The following is a 25500-nucleotide window of genomic DNA, read 5'->3' as shown; positions in this document are numbered from 1 at the left end:
GTTTTTGCGATTTTTACGATTGCAGTTATTGACGGATGTTATGTCTGTAGATTTTGAGTGTATATGACCGGTCTGGTTTTGTGGGTGGCTTGCCTGTGAAGCTGATGGTCCTGAGTTCGAATTCAGGTAAGGGCATTTATTTGTGTGATGAGCATTTATTTGTAGATATTTGTTACTGAATCATGTCCTCATGGGTGTGTTCTATGTATTTAAGTATCTTTATTTTATTATATAATTATATCGTTGTCTAAGCACCCACAACACAAGCCTTCTTGAGCATACTGTGGGGCTTGTCGGGCTTAATTATTCTCTTTTATTATTGATTTATTAATAATTTTATTTGTTTGAGAGTATTTGTAGAGATTACGCTAAACTGAATTTATGACCATCGAGATCCACTTGGCAATAAAATTTATTTAAAACGAATTTACATCATAAGGCACATCACACATTAGCTGAATAGGGTTGTTTCCATCTACCAATCTTAGGGTAGAATTGTATCCCAATAAATTCTTTTGGATTATAAGAACATGTTAAACTACTTTTAGGGGACCTGTAATGACCATATTTTTGTAAATATTGAATTTAAAATATCTTTTGGCACACGTCACGTGACCAAACTCGAAACGTCTTTGAAGATTCTGATGACGTCACAACTCTCCGATTGACACTGTTGACAGTTAGGCGATAAACAACAAACGACAAATGTCAGTTGACAGTTCGTATCTTCTACGTGTGTATGTAGTTATGTGTCAAACCGTAAACTGTGACGTCACACAATTTTCAAAGAGCGTTTTGGGCGCGAAAGCATCCGTCAAAATATATTTTGTTAATTTAACATATTTAAAGCCGTTTTTAGTATAAAAGTTGAATGTTAGGGCAACTTTTAGTTAATATAGAACGTAATACAAGCGTTTCAAAAAATAGGAAACAACCCTATTTTACAGAATCTTAAATAAATCTTCTTCAATGGGAAAATCTATGTCACAGAATACAAGGCGCCGTGAAGTCAACCGTCCGTGTCCGGGGTCGCGGGTATCATTAATTATGAAATTGTTATTTTTTTGAAAAAAGAATAGACGCGTTCGATCTTCATTGCTGAGGATGGAGACCTCCACGAATTATGTAGTGGACTAACGCCTTCCACTTGTATCCACGGTCTCCGTCAATGTGTCACCGTGGACTCTTGATTTTGTGTTGTCGCAGATCTGATGTGACCAACGCATGGGGCTTCTTCCTCTGTGATGGCTCCCCTGTACTTCTACTTTCTCCGTTACCAGGATCATTTCCAGGTTGTCATTTTTCTTCCTGCCTATGTGCCCAAAGAATTCCATAGGTACTCAGACGTTCCGCTCGGTAATCCGACGCTCGTCCGTCTTAGACGACCTGCTCTATAATCCCGCAGTTTATACAGCCGAACGCCGGATTACGGAGTGGTTGCATTGTTCAGTAGTGCCATGTGTTTGTTTTCGTGCTTCACTTTCCCATACATCTCAGACGCGACATCTTCACTAATGCGGCACTTCCAACAAACTCGGCAAAGGGGGAAAAATTCGGGTGCCGGATTACCGACCGCCTACTGTTTATAAAATAATAAAACACGTAATCGGATTTAAAAAAATCTGATACGTATATTTTATTATTATAACCGGAATAGGTCAGGCAGGGATCGGAAACCGGTATTTTTTGTATGGGAACGAAAACGGTATTTTTTCGTTCTTTGTTAATTATTTCATTTCTAATTGGACAATCTAATAATACATGAATAGTTATATGAAAACACAACCGAGTCCTACCTTTGAAGTATAAAATAACCCAAAATATATGGTTATTTCGAAGTTTTTGCAAAAAACCGGTTCCGATCCATGGGTCACTGCGCTTACCTGACACCACAAACAAACTGTGCACCACATTGTTTTCGAATGCCCCATAACCAAGTACAGTCAGCATCAATAGTAGCGGATGAAACAACGCGCCAAAAGTATCTGACACCTCAGATAACTTTTCCAAATATAGATAAATTTCTAAAATTCATGTTCCAAAGTATATCTTTTACAGTCTCAGTTGTTTTATATTAAATACATCAGTTAATATTAAGCGGTTATAGAATGGTAGATACTTATGAAGCGTTATTTGATCCGCTACATTTGGTGCTGACTGTACGACGGACCACCCATGGATTTCAAAGTCCTCACGACCGACGCTGTCGACTACTAACGGAATGCTACATTAAAGTTATGATCTTATAATTTACATGTAAATACTTAAAACACAGTGTAAACTTGCTATACGATAAATAAATAATTAACTATGTCTACAATTCCTCTAAATCTATTTTAAGCCGGCCTTACGTAATGTTAACTGAAATCTCGGGAGATTTAATTGAAATTGCTATTCCTATTTCACCACCCTCCAACCTTTGAACCTGTTTCATATTAAGCTTCTAAAATATTACCTTTAATTTGGACCTCGACCAAAACTTACCTTCACTTATTCTAAAACTATATTTGAAGTAAAATTAGATCAAAATTGAATTTGTTCTAGGCCGCAGGTAAGATGAAAATGGACGACCGGAAACTGCCTTACCCTATAAATAAATAATAAATTAAAAGATATATAGTCCTAAATCCTAAATCTAACTAAAACGAGGAAATGTCGCCAGCATATTTGATACAATGCCTCAAGGACCTATTTTAGATTTAAGCTAGTTATAGTAATCCTCAGTATATATATCCATTATGTATATTATTATTGTAAATAAATATTTATCCTCCAAAAACGCAAAACTATCAGAAACACCACGCTGCGCTCTAAAACTCAGATTATACATGTAGCTCGAAAAGTGGCCAAGTTAAAGTGGGACTGGGCTGGGCATGTCTGCCGCATGCCGAATGACTTGTGGGCCAAGATAACCACGGATTGGGTGCCCCACGAGTCAAACCGGGGATCTGGCAGACCTCGTCGGCGATGGCGGGATAACTTAGACTCCTTTTAGAGGGACTGGCCGGTCGTAGCTCAAAACTGGGATGAGTGGAAGAAGAGGGGGGAGGCCTTTGCCCAGCAGTGGGACACAATGGGCTCGTTATAATAATAATAATATAATCAGATTGGTATTAAATCGTACATTTCTGAACTTTCAAGGTCACAGCAGCAATTAAAGTTATTAGAACCATCCTTGTTTGAGATCGCTGCGAAAGCCCTCGATTTATATTTCAAGGAATGTTTGAAGTGTTTCATCAACTGTGCTGTTTAATTAGATATTTCTGAGTATAGTTCAGAGATGAGAGAATGTGCTAAAAATACAAATATATATTTCATGTTATATATAACTAAATTAGTTTTAACGACGTAACGAGGGTCTCCACTGTTTGTACCCAACATTTACTTGGTTTCTTCGGCCATCTAAGCAGGACAGGGTCAGATAGTCTGGAAAAGCTCATAATGACTGGCCGCATGTCAAGGAAGCGTAGTGATGGACGTGAAAAGATAAATGGACTAGAGAACTTGTGGAGTGGTGCCCAAGATATAACACCAGAAAAAGCGAGCCACAACAGTACAGATGGTCCAACGACCTAAAAAAGACTGGAGGAAAAGCTTGGATGAGTGTTGCAAGAAATAGACCAGAATGGAAGACTTTGGAAGAGGCCTTCGTCAAGGAACCAGTTGGAGTTGCCGATGGAAATGATAAATAAATATACTTACAAATGTAAAAACTTCAATAATAAAGGCTAATTTTATCTATTTTATTTATAGTGATGGACGTATGATTATGCGTTGAGCGGACAGAATAACGTCAGAGAAAAAACCACATTACAGGCTAGCATGCACCCGGTCCAAGATCGGCTTGGAGAGCACTGGTGAAGAGTATCCAGGGTCATAACGTCCCTCAGCCATGAGGATACGACAAGGAAGAAGAAATTGGGTTTGATCTATTTCTTGAAAGTAAATAGTGTTTTGTAAAATCTTGATATAATAGTACATTACGATACAAGTGCGAAAAATAGGAAGTTTGAAACGAGTGGCGATAAATTAAAACACGACCGAAGGGAGTGTTTTAAATCGACACGAGTTGCGAATTACCTATTCGCACATGTATCGTACAACGTTTTACAGTACATATTGCCCTTTAAATGTTCGACACAGTAACGTAATATGCTAATATTCGCACTAGTGCTATAAAGTAGCACCATATGTACTGTAATAGTGCTTTACAGTTGAGTAGCAGTAGCGAGACAGCAAGCTTCGTTGCCTAAGTAAGGTACGAGATTGAAAAGCTTGACTATATATTTTTTTTTTAATTCCGCTACCTAAAGGTTGTCTGGAAGAGATCGCTTTTTAGCGATAAGACCGCCTGTTGTTTACCTCTTCTTTATGTGTTGTATTATTTGTACTGTTTCTGTATTGAGGTGTGCAATAAAGAGTATTTGTATTGTATTGTATTATATCACTATTGTATACAATACTTTTTCTACGAGTTACCTAAAATAGTACTTTTAGTAGTACTGTTTACTACTAAAAGAATATTGACTTATTTCCTTCAAAAAACATTTTTTTTCACTAAGAAAAAAAAACATTGTTTTGAAATGTTCAATTTCAGCTCTTTCAAATGATACCCCACTTGATCTGGTATCTAGACTTTAAAATTTTGCCCCCTCTTCATATTGCACATTTTCTATACTTAATAAAAAACCTTGCATTTTGTTTGGTGTAGCGTTGTATAACTATTCCAAATTTACAATCGATAACCACGATAGTAGTTCTCGGGATATTTGGCAATATGACAGACAGACGGACGGACAGAATCGCACCTGCCTTCCTTTCCTCCGAGGGTTCCTTTTGTACCTCTTTGGTATGGAACCTTAAAAATAGATGTGTCGTTATAACAATAGTTTCGCAGCAACCATCGATCTTCGGATTATACAAATATACCTTTCTATTATCAGAGGTTTTCATAATGAGACCTTTTATTTGATACATAACACGATATAATAGGTATATATGTAGGTTTTGCAACTATTTATTTTAATTTTCTCATGTACCCCTTCAAAGTGACCCCTACCTGGACAAATAAACGCACCAGTGATCCTATAAGGGTTCCAATTATCCCTTTGAGATACGGACCCCTAAAAAGTATGTAATAACTGGACCAATTTTTCTCCATTGTCCATTCGAAAAGAAAACAAAAGTTACCAAGGGAGCAAAATTAGAAAATTTCCTTTGATGTTTTCAACTCGGTATTTTTATGAATCCCAGGCGAAATAAAAATTAATTACCCACGATCCTTCGTATTTTCCAGCTTTTCCGGGAAAAAGTAAATGTGCAAATTTCAAACGTTATTTTATTAGAGTTAATTATATTATTTTATGTGGAAATGTTATTTTTGGTCAAGCGATGTGTCATATTTTATTACAAAATGTAGCACTTAATTTCGACGACCGGTTTGGCCTAGTTAGTGGCTGCCTACGAAGCTGATGATCCCGGGTTCAAATCCTGGTAAGGGCATTTATTCGTGTGATGAGCATGGATATTTGTTCCTGAGTCATGGGTGTTTTCTATGTATTTAAGTATTTATAAATATTTATATATTATATATATCGTTGTCTAAGTACCCTCAACACAAGCCTTATTAAGCTTACTGTGGGACTTAGTCAATTTGTGTAATAATGTCCTATAATATTTATTTATTTTTACAAGCTTTTATTTACTTTCACCTGACCGTTGTCTGTTTGTAATCAAATCTTGCGAGTTAAATTTGATCCACAGGTTTCCGATTGAGCTGAAAATTTGCATACATATGTAAGTCGAGTGACAATGCATTATTATGTAACTATCGAGCTGACCTGATGATGGAGACAAGAGGTGGACATAGGAACTCTGTGATAAAACAACGCAACCTAATTGTGTTTGGCGTTTTTAGAATTTGCTCGATGAGTATTAGTTGCATGTGGAAAGAAAAGTACAGTGAGCGATAAAAGCTTGTACCAAAAATGAAATTTTTGCCAAAAACTTATTATTTACTTTGATTTCAACAAATACTACATAAATAAAATACAGCCATAATCAAACCTAGGTTAATAACAATATACCTAATGAATTCTAAATACATATATAGAGATATAGAGGATTAGTATAACTAGCTTAAATCTAAAATAGGCCCTTGAGGCTTTATTACTAAGACTCCGCTTTCCTTCCGTCTGTCTGTCTGTCTGTTCGTCTGTTCATCTATCACCAGGCTGATACAGCCTGCCATGAACCGTGACAGCTAGACAGTTGGCATTTTCACAGATGATGTATTTCTATTGCCGCTATAACAGCCAATAATAAAAAGTACGGAACCCTCGGCGGGCGAGTCCGACTCACACTTTTCCGGTTATTTTTATTCCCAAGCACTAGGGCTTTAGCAAAGATTTAACCCACAATAATCTTTTACAGTGAAAGTAATATTTTGTCTTTACAATAAATAGAGATACTTCTTCGCCATAACTAAGTTGGAGAGACATCGAATGGATGGAATTCGATTATAGGTTGAGGTGGAATTCAATCAGGCACGAGTGATGGATTCGGCACAGAGAAACCAAAACAGGCAGTAGTTTGTTATTAAACTAATGGGTCTGTGAGCTGTATACCTCAGAATCCCCCATGGCTTCGATTTTCTGGTAAAAAAAAAAAAACTGATATCACTCCTCAAATTTTCATCAAATTCGGCTGAGAAATGTTACCTTCCATTTTTGCCCTAGCCAAAACGGAGACACTTTGCTCGTGCTCAGACAAATATAAAACACTGATTAATCGACAGAAATGAACTTGAACCTACCAAGACTGATGCGCCTTGCTGGAGGTTCATCGACTTACCAATTCAAATTGAAGTATACTAACCCTGTGTGGGTACACAGTACACACAGTATTTTCAATGTGTTCGACTTATGTTCTTATGAACCCTGCGCCACGGTCATGGTTCCACGCGAAAAACCTTGCAACGTGTGGTATTTCTGTTTGAAATCTTTCGCTTTGCTCTGCATTCAATATGGAGCAAAATGACACACATAATTATTTGTTTTTAGTGACGTCTTCCTTGAAGAAATACTGTGTTTGACTCGCTTATCATAAAATTTACTATTAGGGCAATTTTTTTATTCGTTGTCCAGTTCTTCTGTCAGATATTGATAAAAGGTAAGCTTGAAGAGTTCCTCATACTGAGCGGGATAAATACAAAACCTCAATTTGCAACATAATAATATATGTAATTTTCCGTTGAGATACAAAAATACCATACGTTTTCGTAACTCAGAGGAAGACTTTGTAGGATATACGGTGAAATTGTGCTTATATTAAACAGAATAGCAATCTATCCACCAAATTTTATCAAAATTCGACTTTTTGGTAAAATAATTTATATATCTCTCCTACCCAATGATTGACTGGTAGATAATGCTATAGTTTATACGACCTCCGGCCGCAGAACTATTTAGAAGTAGTTTGGTCTTACGTCAATTCAGCTCGAATATATAATAACTCAACAGCCTACTGAATCGTCCATTTATTCATTGACATATACACAGTGGGCTGGTAAAACCCGACAGATTTTAACCACGCATTCCTGAGGTCATGAGCAAAAAATTTTATATAAGTTTTGGGAAAATTCGGCAATTTTTTTTTTATCAGACAAAAAAATATTTTTTTTGCTTTTTATTCATACGCCACGTTTATTTCTTCTTACATCTTGTCGAAAAAAAACTAATTAGTTACAACGAATAACTAAAGTTTTTTTTATTTACACTAAAAATTGCGAGTTTCTTATAAAACTTTTATGTCTGCCAACAGGTATATCTAAACCAAGTCACATAGTGGCAGCGTCGCAGCCAAAAATGCGTTTTTCACTAAGTTATTACAGAAACAATTTTTTACAAAAATTGTCATTATCTCTAAAACAAGACCGATTCCAGGAAACTGTGTATCACATTTTAGTCTCTAAATGCGGTCAAGAATACACCTTTAAAATTTGTCGGTTTATCAGCCTACGGTGTATATTATTTCACTTGATATTCCCAAATATAATAGTGGGGACGAGGATGGGAATGCGGACTGAATCGGTCCCGTGCGGGTACCGTCCGGTAAGGGGACAACTAGCGACCTAGTTGTAGAGGCGACACATTCAGAATCCGAGCGGCTTGCAGGTTGCGTGGAACTCCCTAAATGGCTTTTGGCATTTAGTCCGCCATTTGTAATTTTTTTGCTTTGTGGAATATAGTTAATAAATAAATTAAAATCTGAACTAAAACGAAAATTTACGACACATAAAAAATTACCCAGTCATTGTTTCAAGTTTAGCTACTGTATTGTAACTGTTTGTGCTTGCCAAACTTCGTTACCTACTCATCTTAGATTATAAGATTACAAAGCTTTGGTATATATTTATTACAGCAGGATCGCAGAAGCAAAGTTTCAAGACAACAGAATTGTCTTTGAACTATTTGATTCTTGACGCAAAATTTAATAATATTTTCGTTTGAAGTATAATTTAAGTTTGCGCTATCCTATTTCAGTTTATAATTTGATAGAAAGTTAAATATATCGGTTCTTGGGGTCTCGTTAAAAACTCATATTTCTATTAAAAAAAGAAAAAAATTATTTCGGACGACACAATCCATATTTTGTTAGTTACAATTATACTTAAATTACTATGTTAGTATCTAAACTAAGATGTTGGGAGGTCCAGTGCCTAAATAATGCACCGTCCCATCTCCCTGCCACGACGGCCAGGAGACTGTGGCGGCTTCGGAGCGTCGCGGCGCAGCGCTTGCGCAGCGTCGCGTGGAAACCGTCCACATGCGCGTCGGCGAACATGCCCGACGCACTGCAGTATCGCGGCAGCCGCAACAGTACCCTAAACGCTTCATTGTACTGTACACTACACTATTGATACAAGAAAGTAATTTTCACCACACCAACTGGTAAAGACCCAATGTCAAAGACTAATGAGAAAGTTGCATTTTATCCACATGTGAAGCAAAGTAATAAGATGCAAATTTTCAGTTAGTTCCTTATGTTAGCTGGTGATAATGATTTTGAATGATACATTATTTATAACGTTCATTTGGATTTAATTAGGTTATTTTTTGGTATTTCATAGTTAGTATTTTCCTCGCTTTGGTGTGGTGAAAAATTTCGTGTCTCACTCGGAGGCAAAGTTTGTTAAACTCTCGTGACTTTAAAACCCTCAAGATTCCACTTCTCACTACGCCCGTGGTTCAACTTTGGGATCTTTCGCTTGCTCTGGTATCATTATTAGCACGAGCGGTTAAACAATAACTTTGCTCCCTTGTAAAACAAATAACTATTTATTTAAGTATTTTATTTGATCACATCAAGTGCTTTAGAGTGTTGTATCATGAAGCCTCGTGAACGTCAGCTGGCCTCCTACGAATCTTCCTACATGTAGGTATTAAGTAGGAGAGTTTATCTAATCTTTTGAATAAAAAACCGGCAGTGCATCTAGAGATAGGTAAGCGATAAAAGTTCTCGACTGGCTTTTTAACCGACTTCTAAATTCAACAAAAGAGGATGTTCTCAATTGACTGTTAGCGCCGACTGTTAGAATGTATGTCAACGTATTTTGGGTAGGTACTACTTTTATAATATTTATCCAACAGATCAAATCTCAGCTTTCATTGAGCCATTATTTCTCTACGTATATCACACAAATTCTATCATTTCTATCTCGCTTCTACTTGCCAGCTTAAATTGAACCAAATCACTTACAACACAAAACTCAATATCCAATAACAACGCTTTTATCCAATTCTTAACATTAGCTGGTTCATACAGTGCATATGTCGGTTAAAATTCAACTTTATCTAGCAGAAATACAGTCTAAATTTGAATCGTAATAATTTTACCTAATCGTATCATTCGTTATGGTAGTCAGATCAAAAGAAAACATAACAAGATTTTGCATATGTCTGCTGGAAAGAGCCCGTGAGAGAGAAAGTGAGGCCTTATAAATATATGCAATTTCGGATCTTAATTCTTTAGTGGCAAGGTAGGTAATCGCGTAAGAGTCAGTTTTAGGTTATAAATAAATAAATAATAAATAAATATTATAGGAAAAATCGTACACAAATTGACTAAGTCCCACGGTAGGCTAAAGAAGGCTTGTGTTGTGAGTACTTAAACAACGATATATATAATATACAAATAATTAAATACATAGAACACATCCATGACTCTGAAACAAATGTCTGTACAGTGGTTTGGTCCTGACCCCAGTAGATGCTCAGCCACAGCAGACTTGGTTCAACCGCAGCCAAATAACACTAGACCCTACTCATAGTGTTGTGTTCCTGCCGGTAAGGTTGCCAGAGCTCAACGAGGGTGCGGAGTGTTAGGGTCGGCAACGCGCATGTAACTTCTCTGGAGTTACCGTCGTCCATAGGCTACGGAGACTGCTTACCAGGCAGACCGTATGCTTGTTTGCCACCGACGTAGTATAAAAAAGACTTAGCCCCTTTAACCTGCAGCGATGAAGTGCCGTTTCTATGAGTTAATAATATTAATATGAAATTATATTATTTTAAAGGTTCAATAATAATTATATGGGTAGTACTGGTAGCTGGCATTTTTCTTGCCTATATTAAAAAAGTAAATGTCGGTTTTCTTAAGGAAAATCAACACAACTTTCTTCTACCTTTGATCGTGTTATTGCGAATTAGATTTCAATATTTCAACGAACGAGGAAAAATAAAAAAAATATGATGTAAGTCAATTTTGGATCAATTATTTTGTACGACATTAAAATAACAGGATTTCAGCTATAATTAGTGAAAATCATAAACCATAACTCTCACGGGATCAATATTATTTATTTATTTATTTTTATTTTATTATAGGACATTATCACACAAATTGACTAAGTCCCACAGTAAGCTCAATAAGGCTTGTGTTGAGGGTACTTAGACAACGATATATATAATATATAAATATTTATAAATACTTAAATACATATAAATATAGACTTTTGTTCTACAGTACACCTGCATGAAATAAGGTCTTTATCGAGCAAGTGTGATTAAATAATTACACGTATTTACGGTACATATGATGCTACTTTCCCGCAGACGTGCAGGAATGAGCATTTTCCGTGCATCTGTCGAAACTTTAATGATCCTTCGATTTGTAACATCAATGCCGAGTTGTCGCAATTTTTTCTCGAATACCATGTTTTCCTTAAACAGGAAATACCCTCGATTCCCCAATGGAGTGGCTTAAAACTTTAAGATGCTCAAAATATCTCGACTGCGAAAATTCCGGTAATTTTTCACTGAAAGAAATATTTTTTAAACTCGGAATTCGCGTCTGACGAATTCCGTCAGAGTGTTTTCATTGCAAAAATGTGGGTATTATTGGAACTGGCAGTTTTAACAAGTTATCGACAAAGTAAATAAAAGCTCTTTTGTCTTCAAAGTATGGTGCATATCATTTTTCACGTCAGCAGCTAGAACAAGGGTAATTTGCTGCTTAAAAACAGTGAGCAAAATCGCATTTTGCTCACCGAGTGAGACAAAATAACATTCAAGTGACCTTTAGATTCGAATGTCATTTCAACGTGCGGGGCCTAATACAAGTTCGAAATATTTGGATTCTATTATCTTTATCCCTTTCACGTCATTAGCAAAAAGAAAGAGACAAAAAAGTGCATACGTAATTCAACGGTATATTGACGGTTTATAATAGCCCCCGAAATAAGTCAGACCGTATCGTTCCAAAACACCCTACGAGTCTTCATTCGTAATAATTAATTAATGAAATAAAAGTTTAAAATTTAATAAAAACACCATATTTTACGTATTTTATTATACAATCAAAACAATGAACTTATACAAATTTACGCAATTGTTACGCAGTAAATAATTCTACTTAACTACTTTTAACGATCTCTACTATAGTTGACAAATAGTAGTATCCGCAATTCGGACCGGATCTTAGTGTTTTTTTTTTTTCAAAAAAAAGTTGTCGATTAAACTGTCAATTGATGTCCGTTAATTCATTATTTTCATATTATTTTATTGAAATTTCTTTCGTTTTGTTTTGTTACGGTAATTAAAGTTAATTGTTAGAATACCTTCAGAAAATATGAGTGAAATAGTGATCCGTCCGTCTGGATTACATTTTTTCAGGTTGTATTTTTTGATGGCTGACTGACGTGAAAAATTTTGTGCACTACACGAGATCAAAGTTATTTACATCTCGTGCGCTTTTGAGTCCCTTACTACGCTCAAGATTCTAAATTATTATTATAGAATCTTTCGCTTGCACGGGACTCAAAACAAGCACTCGAAGAAATATCAAACTTTGCTCTCTTGTTGTACAAATAACTATTTTAGACGAGAAAGAAGAAAGATGACGTCGGTGACGGTTCCTGGATCTAACGCACTGGTTTGCTTAAGAAATGTGACGTGTGCTATGATTTGTAATCAGTCACATTAAAACCCCTAGTCATCCACGATTAAAATCATTCTCCTGAATACCTTAAGTCTCCGTTACCCGGGACCGTCAACTTCGCTTTTCCGGAAATATGTCTCTATCTATCCCTCTTCACCGCACTGGGTTCATGTCGAATTCGTTTTCCGTGCAGGCGCCCCGTCTTTGGAACGGACTTCCCTACGGCATCAAAAATGCTCAAAATAAGTTTGCATTTAAAAAATCGTTACGTGCTTTCTTTGCTAGCAGAATGAAAAAATAATAATGTATGTGTAAGCTCTATATGTTTTGTCGTTATTTATGTATATATTATAAGAAATATAAGTATGTATATTTATGTATATATGTATTATGTATGTATGGTATGTTATGGTATTATATTTGGTTGTTGTTGTTAAAGTAGCACCGCCCACAATCTCTCTGCTTTGCCTAAAGGTTGACTGGTAGAGAATGCCTCATGGCATTGAGTCCGCCTTTTGTACTATAAGGTTTTCTTTTGTGCAATAAAGATTAAATAAATAAATAAAATAAAATTAAGGGTTTTGATGTGCTGTATCCAGTAAGATACGCCCACCGTTCCCGACATATAAATGAATAAATAATGAATAAATATTTTAGGACATTATTACACAAATTGACTATGTACAGTAAGCTCAATAAGGCTTGTATTGTGGGTACTTAGACAACGATATAATATAAATACTTAAATACATAGAAAACACCCATGACTCAGGAACAAATATTCGTGCTCATCAAACAAATAAATGCGCTTACCAGGATTTGCACCCGGGACCATCGGCTTCATAAGCAGGGTCAATACCCACTAGGCCAATAGAGAAGCGTGGGCGGGGCAGGCCCAGGAGATGGCGAGACGACTTAGACACCTTCCTTTACAACTGGCCGGAGGAGACACAGGGAGTTATGGGTAACCAGAGGAGGCCTTTGCTCACCAGTGGAACACTCAAACAGGCTATGGAAAAAAAAACAACGGGTTGCACTGCGGGAGTGCCGGCAGAAGTGAAAACTTGAATATTAACGTTGAGCATTTTTGATATTTTGGAGAAATTGAGTAGCAGTCTTATAAAAAGACATAATTCACCTACGTAAATAAATTTGAGTGTGGAAGATATGTTGAAATGCGAATTTTAGTGTTAAGTAATACATATATAACATATACAGAGTAATTCATGAGACGTGAGCAGGACCAAGCTTATACAATCAGTAAATGTTAATGAATCGTTCACCGTCATATTAAGTAAAATAATCACGCTTCTTTTCTGTTATTTAACTTTTTGGTAAGGAAAAATTTGAGTATCTACAATCATGGACACCCAACAACACAAAGATACAATACAACACAATTAATAAAGATTAAACCTCTTTAACAGTTATGACAGCACTTTGATTATGAAGAAAATAAAATGTCACACTAGAATGTGATACGATTTTTCAAAAGTAACCAGGCTTCGATGACATTCAATTTGCACGTCACCATGATGTCACGTGTCCGTCTTACGAATTTTCAATCTGACGGTCACGTGACACCTGACGCCCTGACGCGAGTTTAACATTTTTTCCCCATCACAAAAAGTGCACAGCGCCGCTAAAGAAGTTTTCACTTCAATAAAATAAAAGAGACTGCACGTAGCGGAAATGAGAATGTTAAGATGGATGTGTGGTGTGACAAGAATGGATAGGATAAGGAATGAGTATATAAGAGGAAGCCTGAAAGTTGCACCCATAATAGATAAAGTAAGAGCGAATCGCCTAGCGTGGTATGGGCATGTGATGGAGGGATGAAAGTCATGTGACGAGAAAGGTATTACGAATGAATGTGGAGGGATGGAACGGGAGAGGAAAACCTAGGAAAAGGTGGATGGATTGTGTGAGAGATGACATGAAACGAACGCGAGTGAATGATGAGATGACGGGTGACAGAAAGATATGGAAGAAAAAGACATGCTGCGCCGACCCCAAATGAATGGGATAAGGGCAAGCGAATGATGACTTCAATAAAATAAAGACATCAAAGCAATAATAAAAGTCCGAATGCCTCACTCCTCCAAAAACGAATAAACGCGTCATATGCTCGTACGCCGTCTAAAACGTTCATACAAATCACGGCCGTCTAAAACTCTAATGGGCCCTTATGCGGAGTGCCCAGCAAGTGCCAGCCACTGAAGTGCCAACCGAGTGCCAAGTGATTTTGAAAGATTTACGTTTTTCGGTTTATGTGTAAAGACAAAAGGCTGAAACAAGTCGGGCCATAGCCATTGTCGCAGAGAAAGAAAAACTATTAAAAGCTTTTATTTACTTTCACCTGACCGTTGTCTGTTTGTAATCAAATCTTGCAAGTTAAATTTGATCCACTTCCCGGTTTCCGGTGAAGCTGAAAATTTGCATACATATGTAAGTCGGGTGACAACGCAATATTAGCTTGATGGTACAAGCTGATCTGATGATGGAGACAGGAGGTAGCCATAGGAACTCTGTGAGAAAATAACGCAACCTAATTGTGTTAGGTTAGGTTCGAATAGGTAATTTGCAACTCGTGTCGATTTAAAACACTCCCTTCGGTCGTGTTTCAATTTTTCACCACTCGTTGCGATTTTCCTATTTTCTGTACTTTTATCGTAAATAACTATTATCTGATGCTGACTGTCAAATTAATTCGAACGTATACTATACCCCTAGTGTAAATTTATTCGATAGTAAGACGTGACATACGCGTTTGCGTTAAGTCTCATTTTGAATGGGATTTTGAGTTTCTAAAACGTCCCGCTTGGCGCGCTGTTTCTAAATCCCATGCAAAATTAGACTTGACGCAAACGCGTACGTTACGTTACGCTATCGAAATTTTTTACACTAGGGCTTCTGACATCGAATTGACATCCAAATGATGTCATTTAGTTATCGTGCATTTCACTCGTACTTGTCCGTACATAATATATGTTGGGGCGAGCAAAACGCACGATAATAATTGACTTCATTCTGATGTCAGTCTATGTTCGAATTGCCCGGTTTGGCAAGAACGAAACAAAGGATAAAGATTCATAAGAGCTGGCACGACATTTGTGAACTCGTGAAAATTCGTTAAAAAATTCAAAATTCAAAAATGTATTCTGCTAGTAGGTCTCAAGGGCTATTTTGCAAGTCAATACAACAGTAAGGTATAGCAACATGATTTAGTGACATGAAAAATACATAACTACATGTATAAATACATCAGCCAGTAGGTACCTGGGTAAACGTTACAATATAATAATATTAATATAAATAACGATATAAATCGTGAACGATATCGAAAATTATTGCGTCAAATATGAAAAAAAGTTATTCAAATAATCATTATTAAATCGCAGGCACTTTGCAGGGCAATTATGAAAGTTTCCCGGCGAGCTCTTTTCACGAGGCACAAAAATAAACATAAATTAGAACTCATGACCAACTTGAACTGCTGCAAAGTGGACATTTTGCATAATTACCGGGATTCATTTTGAAAGCGAGATGCTTTTGTGATTCATTTAGCTTTTAATGCAACGTTGCACGGAAATTATTTCATATTTTTTACTTTACGTAGAAAATATGTCAGAAATCCTATTTTTAAGGTAATTATTTACTGTTGACCAAGCAGTAATATATTGTGACAGCCCTTTAATAGTTTATTGTGCAACGAGGGGGGTAAGCGAAATATTGGACACGAGGGTGATAATTCCCGATAGCCGCAGGCTGGAGGGTATTAAAGACCCGAGTTTGCAATATTCTTACCCCTAAAGTTACACACAATGTTTATCATCACACATGCGAAGAAAAAACTAAATTCTTAAATACGACGACATTTCAAACATTCGTCCGCCATATTGTCATTGTTTGACAGATTAGGCATCGAAGTACAGACCTATCTGGCATTCAGCCACGATTGACAACTATGTAAAAATATTATAAACGGCTATTAAATTAATGAAATTAAATCCTTTAAACATAAACTAAAATGATCTTATTTCATGCAGGTGTACTGAAGGACAAAGGCCTATATTGTTTCCTAGGGAGTGATAGCTTTCTTTGCCCGAAAGTTGACTTTTTACATCCAACCATGTGGAAACTCGAGGCAAGAATTGTTATTGTTTACAGTAATTATTACCAGGATTTCGCTCAGTCACCTTTCGGTCGTCTACTTATAATGTCATTACAGAGCTTGTGAGATAGTTTTGCTGGGCATCTTCCGCAAATTGGCATACATTCTGCCTACTTTGCGTGAAACGAGGCAGCGCTACTCTAACCACCCCACCTCCTCCACAAACCAAGCAAAGTCTTCAGGCTAACTGCCTCCTTTAGTGTGCACGGAGTCCCTAGGTATTTGCTTCTGTATCGTTCTACCTGTTTGCAGTCTAGGAGAATGTTTTGTTGTTTTCTCTTCTTCCATGCACACTCTGCACATGGGACTGTCAGTTTTACCCACATTATGTAGGTGTTTGTTTATTCTGTGATATCCTATTATTAATCCTACTATTTTACGTAGTTGACTTCTCGGTGTTTTTAGTAGTATTTTAATGAGCTTGGGGTTTAGTTCCGATAGAATACATTTCGATACTTCCTAATTATACTTAGGCAAGTGCAAAATCAGGATGATGCAGGAGAGCGGTTCAATTGTGCAACGGAATGTAACTTCCTTATTTTTTAATGTAGTTATAATTAATTTTGGATTCGTTTTGGTGAAATCTCTTAGATTAAATAAATAAAAAAATATTATGGGGACATTCTTACATAACTTGACTAAGACCCACGGTAAGCTTAAGAAGGCTTGTGTTGTGGGTACTCAACTACTCAGACTCAGACAACGATATATGTATTCGAGTATAAGATAACATACTTAAATACATAGAAAACATCCATGACTCAGCAACAAATACACACAAATAAATGCCCTTACCGGGATTCGAACCCAGGACCATCGGTTTCATATGCAGAGTCACTACCCACTAGGCCAGGCCGGACAAATAACGATGCCATACAAATGTTAAAAAGCGGCCAAGTGCGAGTCGGACTCGCCCATGAAGGGTTCCGTACCATTTATGACGTATTAAAAAAAACTACTTACTAGATCTGGTTCAAACCAATTTTCGTTGGAAGTTTGCATGGTAATGTATATCATATATTTTTTTTAGATTTTTCATTCTGCTATTTTAGAAGTTAAAGGGGGGGGACACACATTTTTTCACTTTGGAAGTGTCTCTCGCGCAAACTATTCAGTTTAGAAAAAAATGATATTAGAAACCTAAATATCATTTTTGAAGACCTATCCTTAGATACCCCACACGTATGGGTTTGATGAAAAAAAATGTTTTTTTTTAATTTTTATGACGTATTAAAAAAAAACTACTTACTAGATCTCGTTCAAACCAATTTTTGGTGGAAGTTTGCATGGCAATGTATATCATATATTTTTTTTTGATTTTTCATTCTGTTATTTTAGAAGTTACGGGGGGGGGACACACTTTTTACCACTTTGGAAGTGTCTCTCGCGCAAACTATTCAGTTTAGAAAAAAATGATATTAGAAACCTCAATATCATTTTTAAAGACCTATCCATAGATACCCCACACGTATGGGTTTGATGAAAAAAGATTTTTTGAGTTTCAGTTCTATGTATGGGGAACCCCCAAAATTTATTGTTTTTTTTTCTATTTTTGTGTAAACATCATAATGCGGTTCATAGAATACATCTACTTACCAAGTTTGAATAGTATAGCTTTTATAGTTTCGGAAAAAAGTGGCTGTGACAGAATCGGACAGACAGACGGACATGACGAATCTATAAGGGTTCCGTTTTTTTCCATTTGGCTACGGAACCCTAAAAACATAGCGATATAAGCAATCGTCGCAAATCAAACGCCAGCATCATTGAAATTATTCAGACCACTTTGTTTCGAGGCCTCAAGGCCTTCAGCTCAATCGATTTGTCATTGCACAGCTTTCAACTAGCACACATTGCTTCACGCATCGCCAATATCGTTTCCCACGGCTGGTTTTATGCAAGCATTTAAATCGCAAATCTGGCGCCCATGCCCGCTGGCCGGTAGCCGCCAGCCGGGTTGATGCCGGCTCAGTAATCTCAATATTGGCTGCTACAGTGAGCAATGTTGGGAGTTACTGGCCCGTCAAGATCTCGAATGCTTCTGGTATATCTGTCTGTAGTTTCTGTACAACAATTACTCTGTCTTGCTTGTATTACCGCAGAGCTCAGCCTCGCTTCATTGTCTACTGTTGTCCTTTCCAAACGCGAATTTCTTGAAGATTTCCAGGTGCAAGAGTTTCCTTTTATGTAACTAATGGTCAAAATTATCCACAGCAAAATAATCGCCTGCTTTAAACTCGTAAAAAAAGTCTTAACACAGGAGATATAAAAGCTTTTTACAAAAAAAGTAAACCGACTTCGAAAAGGATAAAATAAAATATTATCCTTTTTTATGTGCAGTACCAGCTGATATGTTTGAAGTCGATGCCAAGTCAAATTTTAAAGCATACCATGATTTTGGTGCGATTCGATAAGAATGCGGCTATATAAGTATGCACAATACGTTGAAATTGAAATGAAATTGAAGTCGGTTAAAAATACGTCCGTACGGGACAGCCCGTGGAATGCTTCTTTTGTTTTGCCCAATTTTTGACTGAAAAATAACGTTTTAATCCGTTAAGTCCTTCATTTATACTTGATCATACTATAAAGTTTATTTTAATAAACCATTAATAATAGTTTTTTGTTTCAGATTTTTCATTGGATTGCAACATAAAATCAACCAACAGTGAGGTGTTAAAACAATTTCAACAATTTAAAAGTGAAATTGCATAAAGAATTAGAAAAAGTATACCAACTGATTCGTAAAAAGTGAACAGATTTCAACCAATTTTAAGTGAAACAAAGTGTAAGTGTAAATAAAAATATACGCATTAAATCTAAATAATAAAATATAGTGAAACAATAAAAGTTCGAGTATAAAAAATGTGTGAAAGAAATAAAATTTTAGTGTAAAAATAGTGACAGAAGTAGATGTGGCGCGCGTGGGGCTGCAGAGGCCCGCGGGTCAATGGTACCACTGGCGGTGTTCCTGGCACTTGGTGAGTAATCGGCACTTTGATTACAAAACTGTTAAAAAAGTAATAGAAGTATGTGTGGGACCGCAGCGCCCCGCGGGTTAATGGTACCACTAGCGATGTTTCTGGCACTTTGTTTACAAGTGTTAAAATAGTTATGGAAGTAGATGTGGTACGTGTGGGACTGTAGAGGCCCGCGGGTGAATGATACCACTAGCGGTATTTCTGGCACTTGGTAAGTAATCGGCACTTTAGTCACAAAAGTGTTTAAAAAAATCTGGAAACTCATGAGAAAATTCCGATGCAAGTTTCCACTGAGAAAGTTGAAGGACAATTACTCAATGTCCTTAACAGCTGTCGACGGTTTTGTTTGATATTTAAATAACTCATTGGCGTCTATTTCATATATCATAGAAATCGAAACTAAACTATAAGAAGGTTTGGAATCGAAATTAAACGTGAATAAAAAATACCGAGAACATTTTATGAGCAATTTATGAAAATTCTCATTGGCACATTGCTAGTGGGGCCGCAACAGCCCACGGGTCAATGATACCACTGTAGTTATTTTTATATTACTTTATGGAAAACCAACAGCGCTATATATATCTAGAACTTACAATAGTCCATACCCATACCCATATTCCCCATCTCATTACCCCATACACCGCTTAAAACGAAACTACCTATAACATCTTGTTACGAAGCCATACATAGTTTGCGAGCTAACTAGATCCGAATTGCTGTTCATTATCGAAAAAACCTCGTAAAGTCGTGGTGGATCAACTACCTACGTGTTGCAAAATAGTTTCGAAACTCGGATCAACTTCCTTAGTGGTAATAGGAAGGTAGCTACAGTGAAACCCGCTTAAGAGGGGAGAATAGCTCGCGATCCTAGCAAAATAACGGTATTTTTTCTATGAAATTCCATTTCGGGAGATAACGTTTTCCACTAACTTAATCTTAATAAATAACTTTGATTTTGATGTCGCTCGCTTCAGCATAATATATTCTTGGTTTATAGGTTTCGATTTTTTTTTAAATAAAGCTTTTTTTTTTGTTTTGTATGATTGAAAACGGAAAACCTATAAACCTTGTTTTGCATTATGTCAATAAAATATTAAATGGAAAATATTTAGAAGTGGAAAAACGTTTTCTCTTTTTTTATGGACGAAAAAATCTACTCGTCGACTTTAATAGTTGAATTAAGATTTTCACGTAACCCAACTCAACTATAAGATTAATTTCGATACGCTGTAGTCTACTATAAAAAAAATACTAATCACGTGCCGCCGCGCTCCAAAAAGACTAAACGGTTGACGTCGCGCGTTTATATCTCTTGGACTACATTTTTGTCTACTGAGATAATTATCAATTTTCATAAATTCTTTAGGTCAGTATTATTTTAGATGACTCGTAGAAAAAGTATTATATACAATAGTGATATATATAATAAAGCTTTTCAATCTTGTACCTTAGTACGAAGACGACACGATGACGAGTGTAGTGACGACGGCTCTTGGAGGATTCGGAAAAATGCCGAGATCGAGGAGTTGGTGGCTGAGCCCAATATCATCGGCGTAACTAAATCCCACAGACTTCGCTGGCTCGGTCACCTACTCAGAATGGGGGAGGATCGCGTAGTCAAGGAAGCGTACATGAGGCGACCAACCGGCCGTCGACCGATCGGGCGCCCCAGGTACCGCTGGTGTGATGTCGTGGAGGCGGACCTGCGTCGGCTGAATGCCAATTCATGGCAGGAAACAGCGCTGGATCGGGACAGGTGGCGTTCTCTCGTTTCGGAGGCCAAGATTCTTTTTGGATCGCTGAGCCAAAGCAGTTAGTTAGTTAATCTTGTACCTTACTTAGGCAATTCAGCAAGCTTTGTTGACTACACACGGTACTTAACTGAAAAGCTCTCTAATATTATGTCACGATTGTACAAAATAAAGAGCGAGTAGACGATTCTCATACAAAAATTATAACCGATATATTTCATTTGTGTTGGGAGTTATCATATCATAAATCATAAATCATTTATTTCGTGGTAAAACTTAATTTACATACAGAAGTATATATATTACAAAAAAAAAGATTTAAACATATTCAACTAGTTCTAGCATCGAAAACTAATTTCAGGCATAGATATGTTACTTCAATCTTCATGCCAAGTTTCATGTTATTCCAGCATGTCGTTATAAAATGAGAGCGTAACTTCAGTTGTATGAAAAGGTAAATTTGACGGATCAGTACCCCTAGTGTAAATATTTTCGACAGCGAAACGTGACGTACGCGTTTGCGTTAAGTGTCATTTTGTATGAGATTTTTGACTTTCCAAAACGTCCCGCTTGGCGCGCTGTTCAAAAACCCATACAAAATGAGACTTAACGCAAACGCGTACGTCACGTTTCGAAATCGAAATTAATTACACTAGGGGTACAGTACCCCTAGTGTAACTGTGATCGACATCATAACGTGACGAACGCGTTTGCGTTAAGTGTCATTTTGTATAGGATTTTGAGTTTCCAAAACGTCCCGCTTGGCGCGCTCTTTCGAAATTCAATACAAAATGAGACTAAACGCAAACGCGTACGTCACGTTTGGAAATCGAATTTATTTACACTAGGGGTACTGTACTGGAGACTTTTAAATTCTTAACCCATAGGACACTTGCATGGATATGTATAAAAGGATTGATTCTCCCCACGCCGCGCCGCTTCGCGTTCGTGAGTTATTCGCTCACGTAAGCCGCTGCGTAACACAAGCACGAACAGTGGGGCGGCACTCCTTCATTCGGGTATTTTCGGCTTCGGCCGGCACAGCATTGCTCCGAGCAACTATTAGAGTTGGCACAACTTGAAGTCCCTATGCGTGCACGACCACAGATAAGATAATGACTGGAAACCACATCAAAGAGCTCCAGAACAAGACCGCCATTTCCTTCCATCTAACCCAAATCCTCACCGGACACGGCTACCACAAGAAATACCTAAAAATAATGACAATTATCACCGACGATCTCCGCCCCTGTGACGGAAACACCCCACAAACAATAGACCACCTTCTACGATCATGCCCAAAATTCAGCATAGCAAGATTCAACCATGAAATCATCTGTCATAATCTCCAAATCCAACCTTACAGCCTCCCAGACCTCATTAGCAGAGACCATATCCAGGACCATAATCAACAGTCTAAAAAAGTTCAACAACTCATCTACACCACATATCTTCATATCTTAACATTCATTACCACCACCACCTTTCATAACAACACAACACCACCCCAGAGTCACATAATTCATTTGACTGGTAGAGAATGCCTTTTGGCATTAAGTTAGCCATTTGTACATTTTTCTTTATGTGTGCAATAAAGTTTAAATAAAATAATATAATAATAATAAGACACTGCTAGGTTTCGTGAAAGAGCTGGGGTGGCTAGAGTGCTTTGCGGAAAATGCCCAGCATAACTAACTAACGGTAGTACTACTATTTATTCTGTGGCACGGGTATTTAAGTCGTATCTAAATGCGTGTAACCACCGCGGCGGGAGTCAGGATGGCGACGGATACTAACGATCCCGGAGACATGTCGCCAAATGATGGATGTTATGTGGGACGTAGTGGAGTAGAACACAGCAGGGCAGCTTGTTTATTTGACCTCATGAGACGACATATTATAAATACAGTATGTATTAGACAGCGAGACAGATTTCCGTGACCAATCGCCTCCCGAGCGAAAACTCGTATAGTGGTTAACGGCTATGTATGATGAACCCTCGTGGACGTCAGTTGCCACTCCGTTGGTGGATTGAGGAAAGGCATCCACCGAAACACGTAAAAAATTGTCATCGCCTCGTTTGTTTGATAGTTCAGATACCTACTATTGTTAATAAAAAAATCGTCAGCCGTTTGTATCGTGGTGGTAAGAACGTGAGCTGGTCGCGTGAATCATGAAACTTGCATTGCATGTAGCATTTCATTGAAACACCTGAAACGCCATAAACGGATTACGCAATTTACACATTACGCATACTTTATGATAGCAATAACAAATCATGAAACTCTGCATGTAGCATTTGAGGTGAAACGCCTGAAACGCCATTAAAGGATTACGCAATTTATACATTACGCTTACTTTGCGGACATAAAGTGGTAAGGCGCATATTTTTTACATGTTCATTTTACAGCAGGTCTTTACACCGCGGTACAACCGGCTGACAGTTTGTTTTATTAAAAACAGCATCTAAACTATGATCTGACAAAGTATCAGCCTGGAGTTGATGATGAAAAGATGTTTATTAAATAGTCCATGACCTGTTATGACATCTATCCATCAGGATGTCATTCGATACCTCCCTGGAAGGGAGGTATGAGTGGACGCTTCCGCCTTTTGGCTGTGGCGGCTGTGGTGGGTCGATCCCCACCACTATGGGGAGATCAATTGACCGTCGTTTGGAGGACGGCGTGTGCTGCTGGTGTGCCAGCTATTCACTACCGATCTTACCCAACCCCACTGACATTTATTTATTTTATTATTCAAATTAGTTACACAGTATTACTACCAAGGCACTGCGAACTACAAAATATATAACGAGAAAACATCTAAAAAACACAAATAATAACAAAATACAATCTATACATATGACACTGATTACTATTCTCAGTTGGACCCGTCCAAGTTGAAGGAGCGACTTTGTGAGTTTTTCTTTAATGCCGGGAATGACCTGTTTGGCCTGTCTGCATCCATTCCAATGTTTTTTTCCCTATAAGTGGTAGCAGCAGTTAGCATACTTTGCATGAACACATTATTAATGCAATTCATACATGAAGTGGCCATGCACTTATGTAGCTCGCTGTACCATTGCCAACTGTTGTTAACTGTCCATAGGTGGACCTTATTACAAAAGGCATAAGGTCCATCGATGGACAGTTAAGAGTGTTGCTGTTTGTACCTAGGTAATGAAAAAAGTATTTCTATGACATGGTTGGCCTACTGACCACCTTTCTATTGTGTTCTTGAACGATACTAAATATTTGACGTTACTCAATCTTATTGAAAGCTCAAGGAAATAAGTGTACTTAGCGATAATAATCTAGTATTATTACTTAGTTTGTAAATTAGTAAAATAGATGACAGATTATATTATAACTAGTAGTTTATTGTGCTGTAATACAATTTTCATCACACTTGCTCATAATCCTCGCGTTGTCCCGGCATTTTGCCACGGCTCATGGAAGCCTGAGGTCCGCTTGACAACTAATCCCAAGATTTGGCGTAGGCACTAGTTTTTACGAAAGCAACTGCCATCTGACCTTCCAACCCAGAGGGTAATCTAGGCTATATGCGGTCCGTAAATCCCAAATTTCTATCTAGGGCTGTAATACACAAATTACTGGTAAGAAATACACAATGTACTATGAAACCTCACACACTACTAACAAACCAGTAATCTAACATACATTATGTATATTAAAAAAAAAAACCGGACAAGTGGAAGTCGGACTCGCTCACCGAGGGTTCCGTACTTTTTAGTATTTGTTGTTATAGCGGCAACAGAAATACATCATCTGTGAATTTCAACTGTCTAGCTATCACGGGTCATGGGACAGCCTGACAATGACAGACGGACAGACGGACGGACAGCGGAGTCTTAGAAATAGGGTCCCGTTTTACTATTTTGGTACGGAACTCTAAAAATACTTATTGTTTTCGTAATACGAACTCTAGTTAATATAGAACTAATTATGTAAAAATATTTCCCATAATATCAATCCTTTACTTTTCTGGTTCGATTTCATATATATTTATATTGTATATTGAATATTTATTTATTTTTGTTTATGTTATATTTATAGTTTAGATTTTTTTTATATATATGTATGCATTATTGTATGGTTATTTTTCTGTCGATGTATATTTGTATCAATGT

General features: G+C 37.2%; 1 protein-coding gene across 1 annotated transcript in view; it reads left to right on the top strand.

Moving 5' to 3' along the window:
- Positions 1–25500, top strand: part of LOC133530402 (uncharacterized) — a 312356-nt gene that overhangs the window by 225740 nt on the left and 61116 nt on the right. The window contains exon 2 of the mRNA XM_061868311.1: positions 19245–19593. Coding sequence (XP_061724295.1) covers positions 19563–19593 — 31 coding nt within the window. The 5' untranslated portion in view covers positions 19245–19562. The remainder of the gene's footprint in view (positions 1–19244; positions 19594–25500) is intronic.

The sequence above is a fragment of the Cydia pomonella genome, chromosome 22, assembly GCF_033807575.1.
Source record: "Cydia pomonella isolate Wapato2018A chromosome 22, ilCydPomo1, whole genome shotgun sequence".
In the NCBI taxonomy this organism is placed as follows: Eukaryota; Metazoa; Arthropoda; class Insecta; order Lepidoptera; family Tortricidae; genus Cydia; species Cydia pomonella.
Note: the sequence above shows the minus strand (reverse complement) of the source record. Positions and strands in the feature narration are given on the sequence as shown.